Source organism: Hippopotamus amphibius, chromosome 2, assembly GCF_030028045.1.
Source record: "Hippopotamus amphibius kiboko isolate mHipAmp2 chromosome 2, mHipAmp2.hap2, whole genome shotgun sequence".
Classification (NCBI taxonomy): domain Eukaryota; kingdom Metazoa; phylum Chordata; class Mammalia; order Artiodactyla; family Hippopotamidae; genus Hippopotamus; species Hippopotamus amphibius.
This window is the reverse complement of record NC_080187.1, coordinates 13,590,905-13,611,597: the sequence shown is the minus strand read 5'-3', so window position 1 is coordinate 13,611,597 and position 20,693 is coordinate 13,590,905. Positions and strand designations below refer to the sequence as shown.

General features: G+C 51.7%; 1 protein-coding gene and 1 long non-coding RNA gene across 3 annotated transcripts in view; both read right to left on the bottom strand.

The window, feature by feature from the left end:
- Positions 1–2,039, bottom strand: part of TTLL11 (tubulin tyrosine ligase like 11) — a 248,426-nt gene extending 246,387 nt beyond the window's left edge. Inside the window, exon 1 of one of the 2 annotated variants that reach the window (XM_057722136.1) lies at positions 1,356–2,039. In XM_057722136.1, coding sequence (XP_057578119.1) covers positions 1,356–1,997 — 642 coding nt within the window. In that variant the 5' untranslated portion in view covers positions 1,998–2,039. The remainder of the gene's footprint in view (positions 1–1,355) is intronic. The other variant, XM_057722137.1, reaches the window with a different exon arrangement.
- A 3,005-nt stretch (positions 2,040–5,044) lies between these two features.
- On the bottom strand, positions 5,045–12,454 carry LOC130844091 (uncharacterized). Its single transcript, XR_009051177.1, has 3 exons — positions 12,363–12,454; positions 9,349–9,405; positions 5,045–5,163 (listed from the first exon to the last, which is right to left on the bottom strand). It is a non-coding gene; the product is annotated as an uncharacterized LOC130844091 (long non-coding RNA).
- Positions 12,455–20,693: the final 8,239 nt, after the last annotated feature.

Sequence of the window (20,693 nt, the reverse complement as noted above, 5' to 3'; positions counted from 1 at the left end):
CATACCTCTGGCCTGGACCTGGGACCTGTCCCGAAACCCAGACACCTAGTACTGGGAGCCTCCCTCACTTTCTCCAGGTTTCATAGGCATGAAAGTCCTCCTCTGAACCCCAAGGGCCAAGGCCGGGGAGCCCTGACACCTGGAATCAGACTTCCCAACAGCTAACACCTCCCTCCCTACCTAGAAGTCTGCTCTGCCTGATTCTTGACTCCCCTCCAAACCACTCGACTTCCTCTGCTGGGACATCAACCCTCTGACTTCATCAATCCTTTCTGTGGCCATCTCTCTGTATGTTCCAACTTCATTAATCTATTCCTGAACTTCTACCATAGCCCAGGCCAGGGCTAAGGACCTGTCCTTGTGTTGCCTGCTACAGATCCTGTTCCATCAGTGGACCATCTGTATCCAAGCCTCCAGATTCGACTACCCTAAACCACAATCCTGACACTCCCGAAAGCACATTAAATAACCTTAGGTGCTGCAAATAAAGTCAAATGGCTTTATCCACTCCGCCAACTGCAACGGATATCTCTGCATGTCACTGGTGCTTCAGCTCAGCCCCCACCAGGTCTAAAATGAGTTCAGGAACCCATTCCTTCATTCACTCTTTCACCCACCACTTCCTGACACCTACTATAAGCCAAGCCTTGGAACATAAAACCCAGCACCTACACTGATGACCATGATGCTGATGGTGATGTGATGGTGATGGTGGAGGAGAGAGAGAAGTGGGTGGTAAGATTAGTTCCCATTTATTGCACACTTGGGCTATACGACAATAAGCGGTGAGTCTTCTAATACTAAGGAAACTATGAGATAGATATTATTAGCCCCACTTTACAGAGGAGGAAATAGGCTGAAGAGGTGAAGCAACTTGCTCAAGGTCACAGAGCTAAGGGGCAGGGTGCTGAGACCCTAGTCTATCTGCCTCCAAAGTATAAACGGGTTCAACCGCCCCAAGGGCCACCCAGTAAATGCTAAACAAATACAACTGAATGAAGAAGTGAAAAAGAGAGAGGATCCAGGGCTCAGGAGCTCACAGGCTGGCGGAGGAGAGACAGACACATAAACAAATCTCTACAATGCGGGGAGGTGAGGGCTGGTGGCTGGGGACCATGGAGCTGGAGGGGAGCTGCAGGGGAACCAGAGGAAGGAGTGGCTAACTTGACCTGGAGGGGTCTAGAGCCGTCTTGAGGAAGTGACTTGGGGGCTAGGCTTTGAAGGATGAGCAGTTTGCGGCTGACAAGCGTGGCGCACAGCAGGAGCTCGGCCCTCAGACCTGGCCTGGGCCGGCCGGCCCCTCTGAGGTCGTCCAGTCCACCCCCCTGTGCCCACGCGGCCGGGCCGGGCCTCACCTCCTTCCACTTGAGCTGGCGGATGCTGATCTTCAGGGCGTCCAGGGAGGTCCTGGCCTTGGAGCTGTCCACGGTGACGGGCCGCGGACAGCAGTACTCCTCGGACCGGTCCGAGCTCTGCTTACAGCTGCGGCCCTTGCTCCTGGACTTCCCGTGCGGGCAGAGGCTCTGCGCCGGCGCCGGCTTCCCCCGGTACACGGGCAGCGTGGGCGGCGGCCGCTGGGGGACGCGGGCGTCGCCGTCCTCGGCCGCGCGGGGCTGCGCCGGGGCCGGCTCCTTGGGCTGCTCGCCCCCCGCCTTGCGCTCCGGCTCCCCGGCAGCCCCCGGGTCCACGCGGGCCTGTTCCTTCGCCGCCTGCGCTTTGGCCGCGGCCGCGGCCTCCGCCTCCCACCAGGCCGCCGGCTCCCTCTCGGGGCTGCCCCGCAGCATGGCGCTCAGGGCCGGTGCCAGCGCCAGTGCCGCCGCCGCCGCCGCCGCTCCGCCGCCCCGGCCCGCGACCAAACCGCCGCCGCCGCCGCTGCCACGCGCTCCCCGCCCGAGCCCGTTGCCATGATCGCTCAGGCTCCGGTTGACAGGGGCAGTCGCCGACCCGGGACGGGGCCCGGGAAGGGACAATCGCCGACCCAGCCCCGGCGACCTCATAGGCGAGGCTGCTCACGTGACACGGCCTGTCACAGAGGCGGCGGCGGCCATCTTGGAAGAGGGCGGAAGTGGCCTCGGCCCGCCCACCCGGAGCACCGGCTCGAAGAACTTGCAGGCGAGACCCCGGAGGTGAGCTTGAGGGTAGAAAGGCGTTGGGCGCTTGCGGGGCTCCTGGGCCCGGACGCTGGGCCGGAGAAACAACAGTTTCAAGCAAGAAGCCCACTTTCCCCCACCGCCGTACACACTCACAGCCTGTGAGCCACAGGGATAACTCCTGGTCTGGTGAAGAAGGCACAGCCTCGCCCGTTCTAGCCAACTCCACCATCACGAAGCACCTCAGTCTGACGATGGACGTGACAAGTCCAGACCATCAAGGACCAGCCACCCATTTGAAGACACCCCTTTCTGGGCCTGGGAGAGCCCCCAGACCGAGAGGGGAGACACCTTTCCCACTTCTCAGGGAGCTCCCAGTGGGATGGGGAGGACGTGGAGAAGCCTACGGATTCGCGCTTGAGTCGAGGACAATAACCTCCCCTTTTCATATGATGTCATTTTTTAAATTATGGTAAAATATTCATAAAATATATCATTTTAACCATTTTTAGGTATAGAGTTCAATGGTGTAAATACATCCGGATTGTTGTACAACCGTCACCTGAACTTTTTCATCTTCTCAAACTGAAACTCTGTTCCCATTAAACTCTAACTTCCGTCCCCCCTTCCCCCAGCCCCTGAACCATCGTTCGACTTTCTATCCATGTGAATTTGATTAATTACCTCATAGAAGTGGAGTCATGCAATATTTGTCCCTTTATGTCTAGTTTATTCACTCAGCATAATGCCTTCATGATTCCTACATGTAGTAGCATGGTCAGAATTTCGTTCCCTTTGTAAGGCAGAACAGTGTTTCATTGTATGAGTGGACCACATTGTGTATATCCATTCATCCAACAATGGACATTTGAGTTATTCCCACCTGTTGGCTATTATGAATGATGCTGTTATAAACACGAGTACACAAATACCTATTCAAGTCCCTGCTCTCAATTCTTATGGGGCTGCCATATATTTTTAAAGCCAATCCAAGGAGAGCGTTTTCCTTTCTCACCTTAGGGAACCACATTTGGTCTTTCATGGAATGGGGTTGGGAGGGTATAGCAGCACCCCACACTGAGGACAGTGGCTGTGACAGCCCACACTGGTGACCTCTGCCACACTCTGCAGATGAAATAATGATAGAAGAGAGGAAAGCGAGGAATCACAAGGCAGTATGCAGTTAAGTGCCAAATGAGGCAAAGAATAAAAAAAAAAACTTGAAGAACAGAGTTTACTGTGAATTAGAAAGCTAGATAAAACTTCAAATACGAGATAGAATATAAACTGAGTCTTCAAGATGAAGTAAGAATCAGCTAGATAGAAAGTAGGTTTGGTCGTCATTCCAGAGGCTTTGGGCACGGCAGCTGTGTACAGTCATGGTGACCCATGGGGCCTCAGAGAGGCTGAAATCCAGCTTGTACTCTGCCTACTTAGCCTCACCCATTGAGGCTTTGTCCACCGGAAGGGGGCACCTTTGCTGATTGGTTCAAAGGCTCCCAGTGCTAGTGAAGGCCCTGTATTGAGAGGGAGGTGAGGGAAAGTACAGTACAAGTAAATTTAAGAAGGGAATAATTATGGTTATCAGCTTGAAATGTATAGAAATATCAAATGACTATGTTGTGTACCAGGAACTAACATAGTGTTGTAATTCTATTGTACTTCAAAAACAAACAAATTCATAGAAAAAGAGGACAGATTTGCAGTTACCAGAGGTGAGAGGGGGGAGAGGTGAAGAGTTTGGGGGAGGGGAAATTGGATGAAGGGAGTAAAAAGATACAAACTTCCAGTTATAAATAAATATTAGGGATGTAACATACAACTTGATAAATATAATTAACACTACTGTATGTTATATATGAAAGCTGTTAAGGGAGTAAATCCTGAGTTCTCAAGAAAAAGTTTTTTTCTATTTCTTTATTTTTATTTTATTTTATTTTTTGGGGGGAGGAGCTGTGTTGGGTCTTCGTTGCCATGTGCTGGCTTCTCATTGCAGTGGCTTCTCTTGTTGCAGAGCACGGGCTCTAGGCTCGCAGGCTTCAGTAGTTGCACACATGGGCTCAGCAGTTGTGGCACACGGGCTTAGTTGCTCTACAGCATGTGGGATCTTCCTGGGCCAGGGATCAAACCTGTGTCCCCTGCATTGGCAGGAGGATTCTTAAGCACTGTGCCACCAGGGAAATTCCTCTATTCCTTTAATTTTGTACCTATATGGGATGATGGATGTTCAGTAAACCTACTGTGATCACTTTGTGATGTATGTAAATCAGATCATTATGTTGTACACCTTAAACTTATACACTGCTTATGTTAATTATATCTCAAAACTAGAAGAAAAAATAAAATGTATTAATCCTGTAAAAAAGGAGGGAATAATCATAAGCCTTTTCAGGGGAGCAGGGAGCAGACTAGACTGGTGGAAACACAAGAGGAAGGATGAACAGGAGGCAAGGCCCATTGGAGACCGTTAGGTCTTTGAATGCTGTGCTGACCTCTGACCTCTCAGGAAATTCTAAAATATGTTGGTGAAAAATCCAACCCCACACGGGACTCCTCACAGAGAAGCCTCAGTTACGGCTGCTGAGGAGCACAGAGCAGGCGAGAATCAGGGACCAGGATCACCTCCCAAAATACACAAGCGTGTAAAGAAGTAGGTCTCTCCTTTTCCTTCCCATACTCACCACAGCTTATAGTCAGGGTTTCACTTCTTTGTTTACTTGTAACGGTCTGTCTCGCAGGCCAGAGTCCAAGTGCCAAGAGTAAGGAGTGTCCTGTTCTAGTTGACCATATCCCAATGCCCAGTCAGTGTCTGGCAGACAGTAGGCATTCAATAACCATTTCTCGAATTAATTAATTAATTAACGAACTAATGAATGAATGAGCAAACGAATGAATGAAAGGAAAATTAAACTGTTCAGATATTCAACAACAAGAAAATACGTATGCAAATTATGGCAAATGTCAATGACAGCTTTAGCTGCTTAGGATAAACATTATCCTGGTGATGTAACATTCAGCGAACTGCTGCAAGCATCGAAATCACAGCACTTAAAGGCTTCTGTGTAAACAGGGCCTGGAAGAAGATAGAGACAAATGAGAACAGCTGTTTTGTTGGAGACACGAGATCTTGGTCGAAATTTTCCTCTCGATTTTGCAAACTGTATCGACCTGCAGCTCTTCCTACCCTCGGACCCGGAAATTCATCCCCTTTCTGGAGGTTTCTGCTATGAATCAGAAAGGCAGACTGTTTTCCATGGTAACCTAATATCAGGGAGAAACCTCTCTGTCCTGGGCACTGTACTGAGCATTTTGGTTTTTTTTTGGGGGGGGGGGGGGTGGGGAGGGAGTTTGTTTTTTTCAGATCTTTATTGGAGTATAGTTGTTTTACAATGTCGTGTTAGTTTCTGCTGTACGACAAAGTGAATCAGCTGTATTTATACATATATCCCCATATCCCCTCCCTCTTGAGCCTCCCTCCCATCCTCCCCAACCTCCCCTCTAGGTCATCACCAAGCATTGAGTTGATCTCCCTGTATTATGCAGCAGCTTCCCACTAGCCATCCATTTTACATTTGGTAGTGGATATGTGTCAATGCTACTCTCTCACTCATCCCAGCTTCCCCTTCCCCTTGCATCCTCAAGTCCATTCTCTATGCGTCTCTATTCTTGCCCTGCCACTAAGTTCATAAGTACCATTTTTTTAGATTCCATATATATATATGCATTAGCATATGGTATTTGTTTTTCTCTTTCTGGCTTACCTTACTCTGTATGACAGACTCTAGGTCCATCCAACTCATTACAAATAACTCAATTTCATTCCTTTTTATGGCTGAGTACTATTCCAGTATATCTACGTGCCACATCTTCTTTATCCATTCATCTCTCCATAGACATTTAGGTTGTCTATGTCCATAGACATCTGTCCATATTTTACTAAGCATTTTGCTTACATTGTGTCATTTAAGCTTTGCAGCAGCCCAGTCACAAAGCTGGTAAAGGCAAAGACAGGATTCAGACTTGGCGTGAACTGACACTAGCACCCAGCTCCCAACATCCACATTAACCCCCACACCAAGGCTTTGTTCACAATAAGCCACATATATTTAAACATAACTAAATCCATATATGAGGTATGTATTTATATAAATATATACATATGCACTAAATAAATATATACACTAATCCTCAGTATATGTGGATTACATGAAAATTACATGCAGAGAAAATCTCTGGGTTCAAATATGCCAGTATATTCATAGTGGTCACTATGATCGATGGAATTGAGGGTGACTATTTTCCTTCTTATTAAAGTTTTCTATATTTTCCCAATTTTCTACAATGACCGTGCATTGTTTTGATAACTGGAAAAATGTCATTTTTAAATAGAAAAATGTGTCTTAATTGTTGTTCTATCACTTTTATAGCAAGTCCATTTCCAGAGAAAGAGACAGGAAGGGACAGTTCAGGGTACAGGGATGTGGGCAGCTTTTACCCACTTTGGTGGTTTCTGCTCTGTTAGCATCAGAGGCTGCCACCAGGTGGAGCCTGAGGTCCAGTTTTTGAAGAGGCTGAAGGAGGATGAGGGGCAGGGAAGGTTCCCTAGCAACAAGCATCTGAGTAAAACCCAATAGCTTCCGCCTGGCTCTACTTGTAAACACACATACTTTTCCACCTCTAGGCTGTTGCCAGTGTTGCTCACTCTGACTGGTGCATCCTCCTATTGGCCCCTTGTCTACTAAGTGAGCTGTTTATTCTTAAGGCTCGGATCCCAAATCGCCTCTTCTTAGAAAAGGTGTGATAGGGCACCTGGGAGCACTGGAGTCCCTGGAGTGATCAATCTTAATGAGTGAGCAAAAGGCTTCATGTGTAGTTCTGGGTTAACTGTTTCTCGAATAGGTGATTTCTTTTTGAATGACAATAATAGCCATTCTTCACTGAGCACACCTGTATGCCAAGCCCTGTTGTGTATTCTAGCACTTTAATCCTCCCAAGCTTTTCCAGGGAGGAAAGCCTGATCTTTCCCATGTGATTGAGTTGGAGTTTGTGTTCTTCTTTGTGACCTCAGGCAACCTTATAACTCCTCTGACCTCTACTTTCCTCATCTGAAAAGTGGGGTGATAATAATAGTACCTATCTCAGACAGCTGTTGTAAAAAGTGAGCTAGCTGAAACAGAGTACCTACACACAGTGGTTTATGAATGTTGATGACCATTAAGGCTCCCATTTTAGAGGTGAGAGGGCTGCAGATGAGACAAGAGGCTCTCACCCAAAGTCACGCACTGAGTAAATGACAGAGCTGAAGTCCAAAATTCAGTGTGTCCAGTGCTACACCTGAGTTCTTTCCATTCTGCCATTCTATTGTGCTGTCACCTCCTGGTAGGTCCTAACCCACTGAGAGGCCCTGGCCTGGCCCTACGCCCTCTGAACTTCTGTTTGCCCCACACCAAGTAAGGAGGTTGGCCAGGATGCTCATAACAAGTGTGACATTTAATAAACTAAAGATTAATTAAATAAAGAAGGTGGTGTGGAAATGCTAGGTTTTGGGGTCCCGGCTCCGTGCACCATGCATCTCTGCCATCAGCATGAAGCCTAAAGGATGAATTTCCCACATCCCTTGCTGGACACTCATGCCAGCCACCTGGAGAAGAGGGGATGCGCAATCCTCTACCTGCTGGTAACAGAATAACGGCCAGGTATGTGAATAACATAACTGACAACATGATGCTACCCTGCATTCTGTAAGTGCTCAGTGGAGACAGAGAATAAACACCAAATTTCAAATTACTTTTCCTTAAAGGTCAAAAGAAATTGAAAGCCACTGCACTCTTCTGACAACAGCCTTCTCTCTTGGAGAGCTGTCAGGTTTGAAAATATTTTATAAAGCAATCATCTATATGCAAACAAGAGAGATGCCTCACTCAGGTTGGGAAGTGGGGCCTGTTGAAGTGTATCAGTGGAGCTGTACTAGGGGAAAAAAACACTACAGAGAGCTCCATCTTAACCCAACTTTGGAAAGCAATGTTTTAAAAAAGGGAGAAAGAGAAGAAGAAAAGAAAGAAAAAAAGGAAGGAAGGGAGGAAGGCAGAGAGGGAGGGAGAAAGAAGGAAGGAAGGAAGGAAGAAAAGAAGAAAGAAAGAAGAAAGGAAGGAAGGAAGGGAGGAAGGAAGGGAGGAAGAAAGAAAGAGGGAGGAAGGAAGGAAGGGGGAAGGAAGGAGAGAAAGAAGGAAGAAGGAAAGAGTGTAGGAGAGATAAAGGGGGAAAATAAATCCCTGATATTCCGAAGTGGCCTAATGTGAGAAGAAATCTTTTTCCTTGTTGGTTTAGGGGTGAATTAAGGGAGGGGATTTCCTACTGTTTTTAGAGCCTGGCTCCTCCACTTTGCCCACCCTCCATAACCAATTAATGATCAAGAACCATATTGACTTCCATGGAATTTATCAAATAGATTTTGAAAGAACTTGAAAAATGTTTTGCCATTTTCCAAAAAGATTGGTTATGAGGACTAGACAAGTGATTGCAGCAGCCCTGTGATCCCTTGTGTTGAACTTGAGTGTATCACTCAGCATAGGCTATGTTATGCTGCAGTGACAAACATTCCCCAAATCAGTGACTTAACAGAAAAGTCTATTTATCACTCACCACGTATCCAGGGCAGGGGCCCTGGACGTAGTAATCGCTTAAGGTCATAGTCTAACAGAAGCTCCATTTCAACATGGGCTTCTATGACCACCATGGGTGGGAAGAAAGGGAATATGGTGACTTTCACACTGGCTTTTAAAGCTTTACTTGGAAGTCATGCATGACAGTTCTGCTTGTACATATTGACCAGAGTAAGCATAACAGCAGAGTTAGAGAAGATAGGTGGCCCTCCCATGTGATGAGGGAGGAGAGCTGGAAATGTTTAGTGAACTGTCCCATGACAACTGCCATGCACCTCAAATGGGGACCAGGGCGTTGGGACCCAGGTCCCAGGAACCAAGCTTTAAAGGACAGTGTGTAAAACTAAGGGAGCTCAGTGGCCTCCAGGGGCTTCCAGGGCGAGGGCAGATAAAGTGCCCAGGTACATGCTAGGCACTCAGTAAATAAAGCATAACCTGGTCCCAAAAGGATGATGATGGAAGAATAAACATGGAATGTTGGAAGGGATCTTAAAGGTCATTTAGCCTAAGTCCCTGAATCAGAAATGGAGAAAGAGAAAGTGAAACGAGGAAGGGACAGATGGGGAGTGGGGAAGCTGGGGAAAGATTCTTCTCACCTGCCTTCTCCAAGCAGCAAAGCCTTCCATTGGGGGAAACACCTGCTGTTCTCCATCCTGGTAGTAAACAAAGAGTATCATTCCATCTTCTACTGTCTTTAGCGACAGGTGTCCCATGGGAGGGGGCTGTTCTCAAAGACCCAGGCTCTCAGAGGTAAGGTGGATGCACCACACAGAGGTTGGGGCTGGTGTCTCCCTGATGGCCCCACCTGCAGACCCAACCTTGGTTAATGGGACAGGCCCCAACCCTGGCTGGGCCTTAGATTCAAAGCCACTTCAAACTGTCTTCAATGAACTCAGCTTGCCTTGACCTGACAGGTAGAGAGGCTTCTCAGTTGTACACAGGGCCATTTCTACAAAAGGAAACATAACTATGGTGGACAGTTACATGGATGCCCCCAATGAAGCAGCCCAAGTAATGGACATATGACCTGCTCTTGCCAATGAAATGCTAGCAAGGGTGATGTGAGCAGAAGCCTGAGAGGGTCTTCCACACTCAGACTCCTCACCCTGGAGTGGTCCCCAATGGAAGCCGGTGCCTTGCTCTAAAGATGCTTAGGCAAGACTGCAGAGTGATGAGAGGCCACATGGAGAGACCCTCAACGATGAGAAGCCCCAGCCCCAGATGAGCTCCCAGCTGAAGGCAGTCACTGAGTGACCTCAGATACACGGCATGGAGCAGAGGAACTTCCTTGCAGAGCCCGGTCAATCCTCAGACCAGGAAAGACAATAAATCGCCATTATTTTAAACAATTTTGTTTTAGGGTCATTTATCATGCATCAATGAATAGCTGGAAAAGTGACCTTCTCGTGGTCAAGGTCAACATACAAGATGCCTGCTCAGGTACCTGGACTTGGCCGCCTTTGTGCCTCGGGTTTAACTGACACTGAGAAACTTCCGTCACGCCTCCCTTCCACACATAAATGAATAAGACAAGGTCCTGGGGATGAAACCCATGCACTGAGGGGCCAGGAGCATCCATAAGTGACAGCAGAGCTTGACATGCTGTACGAGGCAGGCACACAAGGTGGTCAAGTTGAGCTTCTTCGCCACGGTGACCTTTAAACTGACTCCTGAAGCAGGTAGTTCACCGGGCAGATGGGGTGGAGTCTGGGACGACTTCCAGCCAGAGGGCCCAACATGTGCAAAGATGAAAGCGTGGAACAGCCTGGCGCAGTAGGCCACCTACACACACCATGTTATGGCTGGAAGAGCTCTATATATATCAGTGCGGGGAGAGCAGGATGGGGAGGGGGACGTGGCCAGCTGTCCCGGGTCTCGCGAGCCAGGAGAGGGGGCGTGAACAACAGCCTGAACTCAGCGGCGGGTGGGGGAGACAGAGGGTTTGGAACCAGAGCAGGACAGGCCCACGTGTCACTTTGGCCGCTGAGTGGAGAATGGATTCGAGGGAGAGAGTCTGCGGCAGCTGGCGAGACACTGACCTGTTCATTCATTCAGGAAATTTTCACTGAACGCCTACTATGTGCCAGGCACTGCTGTGAGTGTTGGGCATAGTTTAGAACCACGGGGACAGAAAGAAGGGGTGGACCTATAGGTGTCTGCGAGCAAACTGGAGAGGCGAGTGAGAGAGCAAGTCGGCGTGACTCCGGGGTGGTCCCCAGGCGGCCTGGCTCAGGGATGGAGGTGTCATTCACTAAAATGGACCAGACACAGAATTGGGCTTGGGGGACGACGGCTCAGCTTTGGACATGTTAAGTTTGGGATGTCAGGACAGCCAGCCAAGACACCTCCCAGACTAAATATCCACTTATGTCACAAGGACATTAGGCCTGGATGTCTGGGTTGCCAAGTGTAATCCCTGCCTTCAACTCTTCCTGGTCTGTGTTTCTTCTCCCAGTGGAGCCCTTTGGTGGTGGGTGTGGGAGAGGGGACCCTAGGGGTTGCAGGGGTGTGTGCTGGTGGGCTGGGAAAGCCTGTGGGAGACGGGATGGGAGGAGAGGGGAAACCAGGTGTGGCTGAGGGGTCTGGGAGGTAGGGGGACTTCCACACTGGCTGCTGGCCTCCAAAGGGATGCCAAGGGGCAGGGGGACAGATGCATCTTCTAGCCTCAGTTTTCTGCCTGTAAAACAGCACTGAGAAAACGGTTGAGGGTTAAACCAGATAATGCAAGTAGCATTCGTACCAAGAGGTCAGGTCAAGATAACCACTTACGGAGTGATGTCATATTTGTTTTTACTCACTTTTATTAGCTTGTGAGACCCCAGAAGCAGACTTATGGCCCAAAAATAGAGACTTTGGGGAGGCCTATTCAGCCCCAGGCCAGGGACGATTTTATAGAGCCAGGAGGGAGGGGAGAGGGAGCCAGGGCCAGGAGAAGGCTGAGAGCAGAGGAGAAAAGCCCTCTCCCCACCGACTCCTACAGACAGAGATTACCTGGGCGCATCCCAGCCAGCTCTGCACCACCAGCCCCGGTCTTGATGTCCGCGGACACGGCTGTGCTGTCACCACCCCACATGGCCCCCCGCGCCTGACAAGCCTTCTCTCTTTCTCATGTGGGGGAGGGGCACTGACTCAGGAGGGGCAGAGGGGAGAAAAGCTGGGCTGGAGAACTCAGACAAATCCTCTCGCCCCCACAGGCCCCCAGAGATCACAGTTCAGGTCTCCTGGGACGCCTCTAGCAGTGTCTGCCTGTGGGAATCCCACCCGTCCTTCAAGGCTGAGCTTCAAGGCTGCCACCTCCAGGAAGCCCACCCGGCCTGCACATCCACTTCTCTCTCTACATCCACTAAGTCAGAAGGGTGTGTCCTCATCTCCTCTTCTGCCCCGATCTCAGGCTTATTCCTGGCGAGGCAGCCTCCCCTGGAGAGGCCATGAGCTCCTGAGAGCAGACCCGTGTCTGAGTCACAGCAACAGGTTTTTTGAGCACCTCCCACATGCCAGGTGCTGTGCAAACAACAAGACTTGCTCTACATCATTGAATCTTCCCTCCAGCTCTGGGAGGTGGGCGCCGAGAAAATCCCCACTTTGCCAATAGGTCAACGAAGCTACTTACTTGACAAGCGGCTCAGAGCCAGTCATGGGAGCAGCAGGGACCTCCGTGCAGGCCTGTGTGACATTGCAGCAGGGGCCTTACCTGCCTCACCCTCCAAAAACAAGGAGTGGGCGGGGCCTGGCCAGCCATTGCAGGCTCAGCCTCGTGCCACCTGCCTGCAGCTCGCTCTGCTGGCGCCAGCTCTGCTGCACCTGCTACCGTAGGCTGCAAGCTCATTCTCAGGAGGACCCTGGCCAGCTCTGCGTCTCCCTCCCAAGGGCAGGGCATGACCTGGGCTTCCTCTGAGCTGAGGCCCGCAATGGCTGGGTGTGGGGGTCTCACCCGAGACCCATCAGACCTGGACAGTGGTGGCCACAGCAGCCGGCGAGGCTGCACCCCAGCCCCATGTCCATGTCCAGCTGCCCCTGCCCCGGGGCTGCCACCCACTTCCAGTCCTCAAGTGGCTTCTGAGCAAGGACTGTGCCTTGAGGACCCCAAGCTCCCTTGGCCACACCCCTCGTCCCCAGAAACATCTTAGTGTGGCCCGCAGGCCCTGGGTGATCTGCCCCCACCCCCACTTAGTCATCCTCACTCTGCGCCAGCCCCCGTTCCTGGCACCAGCTCCTCCCACGTGCTGGGCTCTTTCTCTCGCCTCAAGGCCTTGACACAGGCAGTTTCCTCCTCAGGCCGAGTCCACTCATCCTCCAGGCCTCTACTCAGAGTCCCCCTCCTCAGGGCAGCCTCCCCTGAACCCAGAGTGGCTCCCACACTGGCTCTCTCATCGTCCTGGTCATACTTGACCTTGCGTTTTAATGTCGGCCTCCCCACCCCTGTCGCGGTCTGGGAATGAGCTCCAGGGAGGGAGGAAGGGAGGAGTCTGAAATGATGGCCAGAAAAAGCTGCCCATGGGACTGGCATCTGGGCTCACACCTGGGTGGGCAAGGCGGGAAGGGCGTTCCTGGAGGAGGGGGCTGCCTGGGCAAAAGGCAGAGGCCTCGTTCTCGTTCCCGGCAGACAGATGGGGAGCCTGCAGCCGGCCTGGGTTACACAACTTGCCCTGGCTTACGCAGTTAGCAGCGAAGCCTGAGTTCAAATTCAGTCAATCTGATGCCACCGGCCACATGTGCCACCACCTCTGCCACCCGGCCCGGCCCCACACCCTCCCCTGAGTGGAGTCCACAGGAATAACTCAGCAGAAAGACAACCCCCTACAACTCCCACCAGAAAAACCCAGTACTCCAGACTGAGCTCTGGGCCATAGGTGCCAAGGAAGCAGGTCCAAATGAAGGGTGAGGGAAGCCCTGGCAAGTGGGGCTGTGGTCCAGGCCTGGCAAGATGATTGGGGCTCCCGGATGGGGGCCAATTCTGTGCCGTCGCAGGCCTGGGCTCCACCGTCACACCCGTTACCCCCAGAGCCTCAGTCCCTTCATCTGTTATATGGGAACAATCGTTCCTACTGTGAATAGTTCTTATCAAATGAGGAGACAGTAATAAATACAAAGTGTCCTGCACATGTGACCTAGCGGCACATCCCCGACCATTGGGGATGTTCTTGTTTCCTGCTTCCACTTCATATGCTACTCGTCTTGTCAGCGCCGGGTCAGATTCAGCAGGGAGGGTGGAGTGCTGGTGGCAGCGCCCCTGGGCCAGGGCCACCCTGGGGCCCACGTAGGAGCACGGCGCAGACTCCACCACCCCACTCGTCCTTCCCACCCAAGGATGCCGGCCCATCGCCGGCACTCAGCTTCCCAGGTGCCCGTCATTCTTGGCTCTTGGTTCGTTCTTTCATTTTATAAGCTTTGCCAGCTCCCCACCACGTGCTGGGCCTCAAGCTGGGGATACAGAGCTGAGCAGCACCCCCAGGCCCTGGGATCTGGGGCGCACGGGCTAGTGGGGGAGACAGAACACGGGAGACGGAGGGGCCGCACTGCAATGCTCGAGGGCAGGGGCACTGGCCGCTCTCCCGGCACGGACAGACCCCAGGCCGGCCTTTCTGGTTGCCCCGTGTGGCCCTCCTGCACCCCTTTTCTTGCTTCCTTGGCAGCTGTGACCTGGGGCTTCCTCTGGAGTCTGGGGCTGTGAGGGGAGAGTTGTCCGTCCAGCTGCTGGGCCGGTGCCCCCAGCCTGACTCCTCAAATCCTTCGGCCCCTCTGCATCCCTCCCTTCCCCCCCTCCCTCCGGCTGCTCCTCAAGGAAGCCTCCGGGTGCTGGGCCTGCAGGAATCCCATTAGAACAGCCTCAGGGGGTTGCACTCCCTTCAATCAACATTTACAATCAGAGTAGAGCGTGAGTATTGAGAGCTGGCGAAAAGCAGACTTTGATTTTAGCCAATGTTCACAGTTGCCCTGGGAGGGCAGAATTACTGCTATCTCCATTTTACAGATGAGAAACCTGAGGTTCTAGTCACTCATCCACCCGTTCATTCATTCCATGACGAACGCATGAATGCCTCGTGCACCAGGTAAGGGGATGCAGTGGGGACCAGGCAGTCAGGGCCACTGCCCTAGAGGAGCCCAGGGGCACTGAGTCCTTCCTAGCGGGATGAGGAGGGTAGATGGAGGGGAGGTGTCAGAGAAGCCTGCACAAGGAAGCGACGGAGAAGCTGAGACCTGGAGGAGGAGGACTGGGAGGCATAAAGGCAGGTCGGAGAAGCAGCTCAAGTTAGTATTTACCCCACTATGAGTCAGAGCCGTGGCTAGACCCACTGGACTCCACTTCCAGTGCTCTTCCCACACATCACGCTGCCGTACCCACTGCCCCCATGGCCAGGCCCTGCCTTGGGCACTAGAGAGAAGGACTGTGCCGTGAATATTGCAGTGTGGGCTGCTATGGGAGCCCAGAGGAAGGAGTTTGCCTTGGAGGAAGGGGAAAGTCCTAGGAGGGCTTCCTAGAGGAGGTGACATGTACACTGGATCTTAGAAGATGGGTAGAAGCTTGCCAGCCAGAGGAGGGCTGTCCATGCAGAAGGAGTAGGTTGTGCAAAGGCTCAGAGATGAAAATGTGATTTTGAGGGTCTCACCGTGGGGAGGTGAGTGAAGGAAGGGGGCATCTCTTAACTCCCGTGGCTTCATCGGGTCAAGGAAGAACCCTGAAGAGACCCGAGAAAACTAGGCAGAAGGAGGCAAAGCTGGAACTGAGAAGGGGAGCAAGGCACCAGCGCCAGGGCTGCCGCGGGGTTGGGACCAGCCGCAGGGTGGGGACCAGCTGCCAGCACTGCCTGCGAGGCACGTGGCTCCTGCATTTATTCCCCAGCCGCTCTAGGAAGCTGATTGGCCATTGTTCCTCCTGCTTCTCAAGAGGTCAGGGGATTGCGGGGAGGGAGGGAGAGGTGCCTGGGGAAATGCCAGGCTTCCAGGGAAGGATCCAGATGAAATTTGGGAGGCAGAGGAGGCCCCTCTGATCCTATCTCTGCCCCCTCCATGCTCCCTCCCTTTCCAACCAAACCTGGGAGAAGGGGGATGGGGGAAATTCCTAAAAATACTGAGACAAACTGAAGCACATTCTGAATCAGAGGCACTGAAAACAACAGAGTTGGAGGATGAATGGGCCAATGGAAAAAAAAGTCCTTGGATCATCAGACAGACAGACTTGAATTTTATCTCAGGGCATACTTCCTGTGTGACCTTGGGCCAGCAGCTCAACCTCTCTGAGCCTCAGGTTCCTGGTAAAGTGGTTGAGAGGGTGTGGGGAGGTGATGCTGGCACAGTGGTTGGCAAATAGTAGATGCTCAGTAAATGCACGATGGAGATTGGGAGAGCTCATTGGCTCTCTCCATCTTCAAGTCTCATCGGGGCTGTTCTGGAGCAAAGAGTCCTGATGGGGAAGAGGTGTATAGAGAGGGAGGGGCTGGCTCAGCACCACACAGAGAGGGCAGCCTCCACCACCACCCCCAACACAGGGGGCCCTGGCAGCGTCTTGACTTGACCTCCTGGGGCCAGCATCCTGGCATGGGTCGCATCTCAGCGGGCATAGTGATGCAACAGCAAGCAATTCTCCTTTGCCTCTCTCTGCGAGAGCTCCCTCTCCAGCCTCATTTGCGTCTCCCCGCCCACTCTTTTGCTGTGTCCCCCCCCCCATGCCCCGCCCCTTCCCACATCTCTCTGGTCTTTGCGCATGTCTCTCTCTGTCTCTGCATGTTTTGCAATGGTCCTACCTACTCATCTCTCTCTTGCTCTGTGCCTCTCCGTGTGTCTGTCTTTTTTCTCCCTCAGACTCTGTTTCTCTCTCATCCTTCCTCTTTCATTTTTTGTCACCTGTTCCACCAAAAACAGACTGCCTGAGCTAAAGGGTTGAAAAATCACCACTTTCTCCAAAATGTTGCACTCCCACAGTCCTGGCCCTGGGGGCATCGCTGATGTTGGGTGGAGGGTGGGCCCCCCACCCCTCCACTGTGGGGGTCCCGGATAAGACCGTTCCCTGCATGGCTACCATGTGCCTGATACCCTGTGAGCTCCTAGCAGTAGAGTTGGGTTATGAAGTCCTATGAACCTGAACTCAGTTCCCCTCTTCCTGCCTTTGCCCTGGGTCCCCATTTCCTTTCAGATAAGCCCACACCTTCTCCCTGGAACCGAGAGCCTTCTGCAGCACCTGCCTCCTGGGCTGCCCATCCTCCGCAGCCACAAAGGGCTCCCACCAAGCCCTAGACAGGCTCTCCCCTCTCCTGACTCTCGTCTTAGCATTTTCTGTCTCTTCCATTGGCCTTTCTGACTGAGTGCCCCTTCTTGCCCCTCAAAGCCCAGCTCCAATGGCCTCTCTTCAGCAAAACGTGGGTCATTCTTGGCCGTGTGCTCCCCAAACCCTGGCCATCCTTCTGCATGACCCTGATCCCTCTGTCTTGTTTCCTGGTCTGTCTCCCAGGAGTTCCTCATTTCTGGGGCTGCACAGATGAGCCCACTAGATCCTGCAGGGGTCTCTCTGCAGCCCCCCACCTCCTCCAGCCAGCCCAGGACAGAGGCTTCATGCCAGCTTCCTGGGGCATCTAGCGCAGACTCCCTGAGGGATGGAGACATCTTCCTGGCAGCTGCCCAGCCAGGGATCTCAGGGCTGCTCTCTGGCCAACAGCAATCCCAGCCTCTTCAGAGCTGTCCCTGGAGACCCTACAGAGGCTTTGTACCAATGAGTCTGTAGACAAAGTAGCAGTCTTTTTGTGCAAAGCATCACCTGTCAAATGATCGGGTTGGAGGTGCAGGTTGGAGTGGGTGGGGTTTGCTCACCGTGCATCATGTGAGCCATGCTTCCTGGTGGTGCCTGCCTGCTGGCCATTGCAGAGAGCCAGGGGTTGTGGGGGAAAGGCTGGGGTGGGGAGGTCTCAGACCTGGGACCCAGTCCTGCCTCCGCTCCTGACCTTGGGCTGCATGACCTTCTACTTTTGGAGCCCTGTTCTTGGTCAGGACTCACAGATGGGACACCTTGAGGGACAGCAGAGGACAGCAGTCCTGGCCATGACATTGCAGGCCCTCTGCTGGGGCTCAGACCCTGATTGCATCACATCTTAGTGGAGTTACTAAGTCAGACTAAGGCTTCCCAACCTCAGCCCTCTTGACATTCAGGAGGGAGTGGGAGTAACTCTGTGTTGTGGGGACTGTCCTCTGCTTCCTAGAGCATCTAGCAGCATCCCTGTAGCAACCCCTGAGATGTGACAACCACAAATGTTTCTAAACATTGACAAACGTCCCCCAGGGGTAAAAGGACCCCTGGTTGAGAACCACTGCCCTAGACAAGTCCCTTAGTTTTTTTTGTCCTCAGTTTCCCCATCAGTAAAATGGGAATTAATAGTGATCAGGAGAAAAGCTAACTTGCATTAAGTGCTCACTGAATATGTTCTAAGTTAGTATGTTTTAGGTTTTAATTCATTGAATCCTCACTGAAGCCTGAAGGGTGGATATTATTCTTCCCATCTTACAGGGAAGGAAATAAAGACATTCAGAAGTTGAGTAACTCCTCAAGATCACACAACTAAGAAGTGGCAGATTCAAGCAAGGCGGTTTGGCTTAAAACCCTAAGCTTGAGGGAGGGGAGACACGTATCCATACAGCTGATTCACTTCATTGTACAGCAGAAACTAACACAACATTGTAAAGCAATTATACTCCAATTAAAAAAAAAAAAAAAACCAAACCCTAGGCTTGTAACCAGTAGGGCAATTTCAGGTTGAACAAGGTAATGTGTGGAAAGTGCTTTGCACCGTGTCCGGAATTGTCTAAGTGCCCAGTTAATGCTATCATTGGCCTTGACGAGCCTCTCCAGCCCAAATGCTGGCCTGCAGTATCTCCAGCTGATCCGGAGGCAGCTCGCATTTACTGAGTCACTCCTGTATGCCGAGCTGTCACACTTAATCCCGTGAGAAAGAACATCCTCCCTCCAGGTTGCAGAGGGGAAATGGAGACTCAGAGAGGGGCAGGGCCTGGTCTGGATTCACACAGCCAGGTGCAAAGCTGCCCACTACAACATGGCCCTCGGCCAGACCCAGGATGCCTGGTGACAGCCTCTTCCTGCCTTAGCCAGAGTTGTCAGGAGGAGGGAAGTGGGCAGAGTGGAACTGATGCTGAGGAGAAAGCCAAAGGTGGGTGTCTACCCCTCCCTTTGTGTTAAACCAAACTTTTCGGGCTGTACAATATTGAAAAACAGCTGTGATTAGTTAGCAACATTTAGAAACATGAAAAATGTTGAGATTTCACATTAACACCTGTACTTACTGCTCTCCTCTGAAAATTTGGAAGAGGTAGTTCACCTGTACAGGTGACAAGAGCAGGCGATATGAAGTCAGACTATGTGGATTCCAAATCCCAGCTCTGCCACTAGCTCGCTGTGTGTCCTCAGCTGAATTACTTAACCTCTCTGCGCTGTGGTTTCTTCATGTGCATAATGGAGATAATAATAGTGCTTGCCTCAGGATTGTCATGAAGACTACATGAGAAAACACTTACAAAGCACTTCTGTAGAACAGCCCTAGCCGCAAAAGAAGCATTCAAAATGTTAGCTGTTATTGTTTTTATCATTATTTGCTAGTATTAGTATCAGACAGTGTTGTCCCCACATTCTTCCTCATGCATGGCAGCGAAAAACAGTCATAGCTGAGTTATGCATCCTTTCGATGAGGTATAAGCTCTTCCATTATCCACAGCCCTTGGTACCACAAACCCCAAGCTGAGGCCCTTAAAAGGGCAGCACTGTGTAACGCCTGACTCCTGGTTGCCAAGTAACTTTGGACTGTCACTCTGTCTGTCTGGGCCACAGTTTCCTATTTTATAAACAGAAGCACGGAACCTTGAAAACTGAAAGAAGCCAGACACAGAAGGCCGCACATTATGTGGTTCCCTTGGAGTGAAATGTCCTGAAAAGGCGAGTCCACAGAGACAGTGAGATGAGTGATTGCCAAGGGCTGGGGATGGGGAGTGACTGTTATAGATACAGGGTTTCTCATGGGGGAGGAAAATATTCTGAAACTAGATGGTAGTGATGGTCCCACAACCCTGCGAATATACTAAAAAGCACTAAACCACTGAATCGTGTACTTTAAAATGGTGAGTTTTATGGTAGGTGAATTCTACCTCAATTTCTTTTTATTTTTTTTTGGCTGCGCCACATGGCTTTCAGGATCTTAGTTCCCCAACCAGGGATTGAACCTGGGCCCCCAGCAGTGAAAGCACAGACCCAACCACTGGACCACCAGGGATTTCCCCTATCTCAATTCCTAATATTCCAAAATGGGAGAGCCAGTGCTCACCTGGTATGAGGTTTGATGGGATCAAATGAGAAACGAGCTGCAAAGTGCCAGCCCCAAAGGGAGTTCCCAGGGAAGGGACATTTCAAGCACCCCAGCCATGGCTGGCTTGGCCCCCTTCTTGGAATTGGGGAAGCTTCTGACCATTTGCCTGGGTTTCTTCCCTCCTAGAAGCTTCTGTGGCCAGGATCCGGCTGGAGCCCTCAACCTTTCAGAGGCCTAGGCCGCAGCCAGTCCTGGCTCTGATCAAGGACTATCAGCAGGGCAGAGCTGGACAGCTTCCCTGCAGGTCACAGCTGCCCTAGTGTCCCAAGGAGTCCCCACTCCCATGGTAAACTCAGGAACTCCCTAATGGCTCCTGTCCTCGCTGCACTGGGCCTGGGTCTGTTCATTTCCTGCATGGGAGGCTGTGACCCCACAACCTTACTCCAGGGCACAGCCTGGCCCTTCTCATATGCCCCGTCTCTCTACAGAGGCCAGAGCTGCTGAAGGATGAGGGCTCGGCCCTAATGCTGCATGACCCCATCCACAGGTCTGGGGGGCCCCTCGGCCCAGCCGCAGCCACTGGGTACCTGACCTGTTCAGGCCCAGATCCCACCGGGCCTGGTGGCTGCCAGGTGTGGGTCATG